We start from the raw sequence: 7,958 nt of genomic DNA, 5'->3' as shown, positions 1-7,958 counted from the left end.
AATTTGGTCGATTTTTTTTTTTGTTCCATTTTTCCCCCCATTTTTTTTTTCTTCTTCTTTCTACTTTCGAGCAAACAGCACGACAATTAAAAAACACGAGAACAATATATCAATAAAGTAGCACGCGTTACGAACGCGCGAATTATAGTCGAAGATATCGATTCAACCATCACAAAGAGAGTATTTATATAAATTCGTAATACGTGAAAACTTAACTTTCTATAAAATTTGTCAAACAATCATTACGCACAGCAACTCGCGGCAGAAAAGATGGAGTTTCCCGTGCAAAAGCCCGGCAACGAATCATTCCCTCTGAACCCAACACACTCTGGTACATCTCGATTAAATTAAAGGTCGATTAACAGAACAGCGCGAGAAGCACTAATTAAATTGAGGGACATCTTTGGGAGCGATAACAATATATAATGGTGAATAAAGAAAGAAAGAAAAAAAGAAGAAAAGAAAGTTAATTCTTACACGTTAACAATAACAGAAATATCCTAATACGTACGTATATAAATCACGATTATAATAATAAATTAAAAGATACGCTTTATCATCGAACTGTTCTGTTAACAACAGCGATAAAAAGAAGAAAAAACAAACCGAAGGTTCTTCTTCCATCGATTTTTGAGTTCCGATCGAGTCCCTTCTTCGAAAACATCGATCGTTAAACCATCTTTTGTTCTAATCGTTATACCACTCGTATTTATAATTAATTATCTCACATTTTAACCCTTTACAATCGAACAAGTCTAACACGCAGAAAAATAAATACACGCGTTAAAGTGTCTCTTAACAGAAACTCTAAATACTATAAAATATATACGACAATGCTTAACACGTTCAACATGGACCGTTACTAGTTTTTTAGACGAAACGAGAAGCTCACAGATATCAGATTACATGCCTTGAGCTCAGTGTTGCACGTGTTAAGACGAAAAATAAAGTGGCAGAACGTTTAATACTTTCGTTCGTAAAAATTCGATCTTTATACACGTTCCGATTGGACCTCCGTTTTAACGTATTTTTCGATTTAAAATTACAATTTGGTCGATTACTTATTACCTACGATAACCATCGTAAAAACATTAAGATCTTTATCTTCTTTTTATATATAGAATAATCATTCAAACGAAACAATGTACGTTCTAACACTCAAGACTAAAAAACAAACATACGTCGAACAACCTCGAAGAAACGTCGTCGAGAGCAAAGGGTTAAACGCAGTAATCGGTACAACGAGCAGCTCACTGGAATAATACACCGTATACACGGTGTCTCGGGATTTTCCAGTCAAACTATACATCGTTCAAAATAAGAGTACCTCGCTCTCAGACCGATTCTTGTCCGTTCTGCGCATAGACAGATAGCGTAGCAGAGGGTAAGACGGAGAAAAACGTAGGTGGTTACGTGGGGGGGGGGGGCTAGCCCTGCCTTAGGCACGTCCCATGCGCCAAACGAGGTTACTCTTATTCCGAACGATGTGTATGTTACTTTCTTTCATAAGTAGAAATGAAAAAAAAAGTTTCATGCAAATATAAAATCATTTGGCGGTCTATTGATAAATTATAACAACGATACGAAGTAATCAATTTTTGTATGAACAATATCTTAATTTCTTATTTATAAATTTAATCTCTTCACTATATTATTCAAAATCAAACTTTTAACTAGCGCCTCTTTGTTTTTTCGGGGGGGGGGGGGTCTAGCCCTGCCTTAGGCACGTCCCATGCGCCAAACGAGGTTACTCTTATTCCGAACGATGTGTATGTTACTTTCTTTCATAAGTAGAAATGAAAAAAAAAGTTTCATGCAAATATAAAATCATTTGGCGGTCTATTGATAAATTATAACAACGATACGAAATAATCAATTTTTGTATGAACAATATCTTAATTTCTTATTTATAAATTTAATCTCTTCACTATATTATTCAAAATCAAACTTTTAACTAGCGCCTCTTTGTTTTTTACTTGTTCTTTATGTTTGATACAAACAATAAGAAATGGAAGTTCCTTGAATGAATAAAATGTTAAATTGTAAATATCAGTCAATCGAATGACAAGTAGATTAACAGCAAACAATTACGTTAGTCATCGACAAATTTTATCATTTTTTCCATATTTCAATGAACTTTTTTAAACGACTTGTCTTTACGTGGCACTTTTCTCATTTCTACATAGAAAACGAACTGGCAAAGTTTATCTAGAAACTCCAGGGACACCGTGTACAAAGTTCATCGTGCGGTACAGAGACATATATTTTGCAACGCGGGGATTAAAAAGGTCGACAGAGAGCGGTGTCCCGTAAATATTACTTTAATATCAATGAAGGGAGGGTCTGGAGGCTCTCTGTTTTAACCTAGCCAGAAGCGCCTGCTCTCCGTCGTCCTCCGTCTTCGACAACATTCCCCGGAAGCTTTCCGACCTGTACTTGTCCCTCAAGAACGTCCTCCTCTCCTCTTTGTACTTTTCTATCCTCTCCCTGCACTGAGGATCGCCTAGATCCAGTCCACCCAGGTTTTTCAGGTGCGTCTTCTCAGAGTTGCTCGAGGAACTGTTCGAGCCTGTGCCAACATTAGGCGTTGAGCTATGCTGCGCGTCCTCCGAGGCCTGTTTTACCGGCAGAGAGGCTTCTTCCGTCATTTTATTGAACTTTGCTTCGTCCAATGATCGACTGAGCGAGGCTCGAGTCGCCCTAGCGTGTCGCGCCCTCAAACATGGCGGTAAATGTTGAGCATTATTCACAGGAGGTTCCTCGGATTTTCCTCTAGCCGAATCCAACTCCTGTCTCATCTTTCTCTCGCGTACTATCTCCCTGCCAATCTCAGAATCGAAGCTTCTTCTGTCTTTGTTGGTCTCAGTTTCGTACCTTCTTCTTGGAGGTATAGACAGATCCCCTACGATTCCTCCTGACAATCTCTGCAATGCTAACTCTTGCAGTATAGCTGCTGTATCTCTGAGAACCAAACAGTCATCCACAGGGGAAGATGCGTTTGAAAATGTACAGGATGAATTCAAAGATGTTGTTTCAGACGCACCCTCCGGAGGATGAGCTATGTCGCTGGGCTCAGCAGCGTTTTCTGACGGTATTGCTACTTCTAGGTGTTCCTCGAGCTGGCTGTTCTTCACGTTGTTGCATTTAGAGGAGTCATTCTGAGCTGGCTCCTTTGACGATACGTACTCGAAGCTTTGGCACTTTTCTGGCTTCTGGTTGGGCACGCGTTGCTTATTATTGTCGGTGCTGGTGAGTGGCAAATCGAGGTCATGACTCTTCTTGGATTGACTGGAGAACGAACGGCGGTCGCTGGCTTGAAACTGTGGCTTCTGATGCAGTTGCAAGGAACGTCGAATATCTTGTTGCTGGAAATCTAGATTCCTCTGTGTTTGTTGGGAACTCTTCTTGAATGCTTCCTCTTCCCCTAAAACCTCTTCCTTCGCTGGATTCTCGTTTCTATTGAATGCTTTGTTGTCTAACTGTGTGTAGCAAGCAGTAGCCTCGTGCTCCATTTCACTGGGCTTCTGATTCAGTCGAATATCTGTCATGCTAACAGAGCACAATTTCTGGTTACCATTATTCTGATCGTGTACAGGCGAATGAACGATATTTGAGAAGTTATTCCCAGAATCGACCATCGCGAAACTAGATTGGGCATCGAACGCACCGGACGATCTTTGCGCGGTAGCATCGTGTTCTTCCAGTTCTCTATTATCAGCCACGTCAAACGTCATATCTGCAGATTCCTGAGGAAGAACAGGACTTTCTGTCAAATCGCTAACACCAATGCAAGATGTGTCTGTATCTACTGTTGATCCCATAGTAAGATCCAACGAGGTTCTAGAAACGTTCTCCGACATTGATCTCAATTGTGGTGCATCAGTTGCTATCGCAGGATTGACCGTGCCTTCCAGGGGATCCTTTGGACTACTAGAATCACTGGTAGGCGTAGTGATCGAGCCAGTTCTCTCTACAATCACCCATTCGCCTGAATCGTTCGTATTCGAGGCCATCTGAGGTGTTTCTGTGTTGGTGAACATCTTATCGGAGCTATCACAAATCACAAAACCGGAATCGGGCAGATCCTCGATCGTTTGTTCGCAAGACATCGGTGAATCAAGATCAGTGGCGCTGGATAACGGCAATCCCTGTAATTCATTTCTGTGTGCGTTTGAGTTTCCAGCCATGGAGTCGTCGTTCTGCAAGCTCAACGATTTGCTCGACGGCGTATCGTGCTTTCGCACATCCAACGTGTCCCTGCTGTCGCTGTGAGACTTGTCCACGTCCACGGGACACGAGCTCGATCTATTTCCTATATCTTTATAGGGTGACGTGGTTATTTTACTACGGTCTATCTCGCTACGATGAGACATCAGCCTGTCGCATGGCGTCATCTCTTGGTCGACTACGTCCGATACAACTAGATTCGACTTCTTCGAAGTCTTCTGAGCCTTGGAAGACTCCTTGTCGCCGTACATATCTACGTGCTTGTCGTACGTTATTATCCTCTCGCAGGACTTGGCGTTAACTTGCCCTTCTAAGTTTACGGATAACCTATGACTAGGGTCGGATGATTTATCGGAAGACACGCTAGTTCTGTTCAGCTTGTTCGCGTTGCCCTGTTCATCGTCGATCTCTAACGGCAAGGTAAAACTTCGGAAACTTATCCTAGGACTGTTAGCCGGTATAGGCGACGTGGAGTGCGGTGTTCCGTGTAACGTGGCGGGTGTGAGCGGGGTAGAAGCTTCGGATAACAGTGGTAGGTACCCTGGTGTTGGTAATGGGGATGGGCTATCCATACTGTGAACATCTGCGGATACCATCACCTGTGGACACGTGTTATCCATTAATATCCATGAAATAGTAAAACCTACAGAATTATACAGGGCGTAATTCCTTGGTATTCGTAAAGGAGTTGATTCATCCTGAAATATTAACATTAATTTCTTGTGAAATATAAACATGGACCAAGGAACTATACGACATCCTGTACAATACAATATTAAATATCATTCACCTGATCAGGACTTTGGCTATCAATGAAGCGCAACTCAACGTCGCACTGCAGTCTTTCCTCCAATCTCGACCTCTTTCTTTTCGATCCACCGGTGGTAGCGGTGTTCTGCGTTCCCTCTATTCTCTGTCGTCGCGGAGAAGCTTCCACCGACGCCACACCTCCGCTCTCCTCTTCAGAGAACATACGCATCTCCCGTTCCTCGAGATCAAAGTTCAGCTGTATCTCCGACAGATCCAATGGAGACGCGGTATTTGGCGCATCTGCCAAATGATCGAAGTACGAGTCATGGGAGACCGATCGACTGTGGCCACACGGCCTAGCTGGTGGCGGCCCTAACAGAGGACCCAAACTGTCCTCGCCGTCCAGACTATCCGCACTTTTCACCGGTCTCAACCGTCGTAAGGAGTTTAAGGAACTTGGCACCGTTTCTGTTTGAGGTGGCGTGCCAACTTGTCTTGTTTTTCCTCTGGCACCCAAGCCACCTCGACCGAACAAAGCTCTCCAGTTCAACGAGGGTGAACGCTTCGAGCCGTTTCTCTTTCGCGGTAATTCTATGACCGTATGGTAATGTAATGGTAACCCGGCTGGACCGGCGCCCACTTCTACGTAATCGGGCTCGCCTCTCAGGCTTCTGTTTCGAGCCTCCTCCAAACTGAGCAATCTCGCCGGTGTCGTGATGGCCAATGATTTTGGCCGACCGACTGGACCATCGCCGAATATTAATTCAGCGTAACAGACCAGAAACTCCGTGACCACCGCTTGCACACCGACTCCCTGCAAAGCTGCCACACCACCAACTTCTAATTCCTTGCATCTTAGGAGATTCGGAGCCCAGACGATCGCGACGTTACGTGGCGTCATACCGGTCTCCGCACCTCTAGCTGCCACTCTCACCAAATGACGCATAAGGTATTCCAACGTTCTGAAAATACAGACGATTTCGGTCATATTAATTTATTTAAAATTGGACAGGTTTTTAAATGTAAAAATGTATACAATTTTTTAGATATTAATGTACAAAGATGAGTCTCTTGCATTTCGAAGATACCTGTAGTGCGGTGGTGGTAATTTTCTAACGGTGTCCCTCATCCGCCTTAACCTCTCTGCGTCGGTGCTGGCTTGAACCGCGCTAACGAAGGTAGAATAAAGCTGGTATGTACAGAGTGGATTCGGTAGCTCTCTGAAGTACATTTTCAACAGCGACGCGACAGAATGGATATCTTGTAGAATACTTTCGTCGGAATGCAATGCAGGAACACGATCCTCGTCGAACGCGTTTCGTAATCTTTGAATGTTCGATGTCACGCCGCTCAGACGATATATACCGTCGACTAAGCCATGGTTCTCGATGAACTCCGCACAGCACGTTAAAACAGTAGGCACTGTAAATATCACGTAACGTTATAACACTGTCGATTGATATACAGAGTGATTCTGCCTATTGGACCAAGCCATGTTGTAAGTATTGAATAACAGAGACGTGAGATATCTCGTCCACGGATGCGGAAGGGTTAACAATTTTGATCATTCTATAACATGATTTTTTTTGCAACTGTTACAATTTTTTTCTAAGTTTACTTGGAAGAAAACCGTAGGTTGGCCCAAAAATTAGAATCACTCTGTATAATTAGAAAATGTTACAGAAAATTCGATATAAAATATATACCATCTTGACCAGAGTTTAAAAGATGTTCCCCTAAATCACAACCAAACACACGTTCCCTCAGGATCCCTGACTGCTTCAATCGTCTCCTAGACGGTCTATTCAGTATGAACGATCTGAAAAAGGCGATTAGCTTGCCGTGCTTCCTGAGCACAGGTTTCACGGGTAACTTCGATCTGACTGTCGTCGACACGGTCAAATGCCGTGGAACCTTATCCCCGATCACAGCCACACATTCGGCTGGGAAAAAACCAACTGCAAATCCGTGTTTCCCACGCCACCATGTGCTTTCCCCCGGAGGAGGCATATCTATTACTGAAATCATGTCTCCAACCTGAAATCCAAAAATACATTGCATTAAATCTCCGTTACAATTATCACTAATCTTTCTTTATTATTTTTTCTCTCTTATTAAACAAAGTACAGTGTTTTCATTTAACCCTTTCTCAACACCACAGAGACTTATATATCCTATTTGAGTACTCGAAACAAAAATTCGCCTGGATTTCTAAATAAGAAATTCTTAAAAAAGACAACAACTCGGTCGTGAAAGGGTTGAAAAGAGAGCGATATTAATAAGATGAAAGGAATACCTGAAAGGAGATCTCATCCGGTGCCTGAGCAACGTAAGGTCTAACTGCATAAGCCGCGGCTACTGCAGGAGTATTAATGGGGCATGAATCTGACTCTGGCACGAGGATTCTTCTTCCTCTATTATCTAGCTGCAACCAATTTAACACAGGACCGCAATTTAGGCCTTCATGATTTAACTGCGAGAACCTATTTAAATAGTCCCTCAGTATATCACAGGTGTTTTTTGGCCGTGTATCTGGAAGCTTGGTTAAGGAAGAGAACTTCCTGTCAAATATGCAGCGATGCAATTGCTTGTCAAACATAACAAAATTATCATAAGATCGTTGCAGGGTCCAGCATGCATCTCCGGATGTTACTCTGACCGCGTAGCTGTCGGAATCATTGGTACCTTCGCTAAGCGATACCTGCAAAATCAACGTAACGATCTTTTATTTTTATTTGCATCGACAATCTTCACGCGCAGTTACGTCTTTCTTTCTTTCTTTTTTTTTTTGTCTAATCCATCGATATTTCACTAATTTTGTAAGTTACTCTCTGTGCGGCTACAGCGAAGAAGCGTTATTTCTCTTTCGTGGAGAACATGATCGATTACAAAAAAGAAAAAGAATTTAACGAAACCTCGTCGTTGCAATGGTAAAGTTGAGAAACTGTGAAAATTTAATTTTTCAAGAAAGAAAAAAAACC

General features: G+C 42.5%; 1 protein-coding gene across 1 annotated transcript in view; it reads right to left on the bottom strand.

Annotated features, from left to right (window-relative positions):
* Nucleotides 1-2,304: 2,304 nt before the first annotated feature.
* The window catches only part of LOC108574371 (GTPase-activating protein CdGAPr), a 26,118-nt gene continuing 20,464 nt past the window's right edge, over nucleotides 2,305-7,958 (bottom strand). Inside the window, exons 3-7 of the mRNA XM_017936950.1 lie at nucleotides 7,274-7,678; nucleotides 6,684-7,014; nucleotides 6,066-6,399; nucleotides 5,018-5,939; nucleotides 2,305-4,826 (exon numbers count right to left, since the gene is read on the bottom strand). Coding sequence (XP_017792439.1) covers nucleotides 2,328-4,826; nucleotides 5,018-5,939; nucleotides 6,066-6,399; nucleotides 6,684-7,014; nucleotides 7,274-7,678 — 4,491 coding nt within the window. The 3' untranslated portion in view covers nucleotides 2,305-2,327. The remainder of the gene's footprint in view (nucleotides 4,827-5,017; nucleotides 5,940-6,065; nucleotides 6,400-6,683; nucleotides 7,015-7,273; nucleotides 7,679-7,958) is intronic.

Source organism: Habropoda laboriosa, unplaced genomic scaffold, assembly GCF_001263275.1.
Source record: "Habropoda laboriosa isolate 0110345459 unplaced genomic scaffold, ASM126327v1 scaffold205, whole genome shotgun sequence".
Classification (NCBI taxonomy): Eukaryota; Metazoa; Arthropoda; class Insecta; order Hymenoptera; family Apidae; genus Habropoda; species Habropoda laboriosa.
The sequence above is the reverse complement of the archived record's forward strand: the minus strand, read 5'-3'. Positions and strand labels throughout refer to the sequence as shown.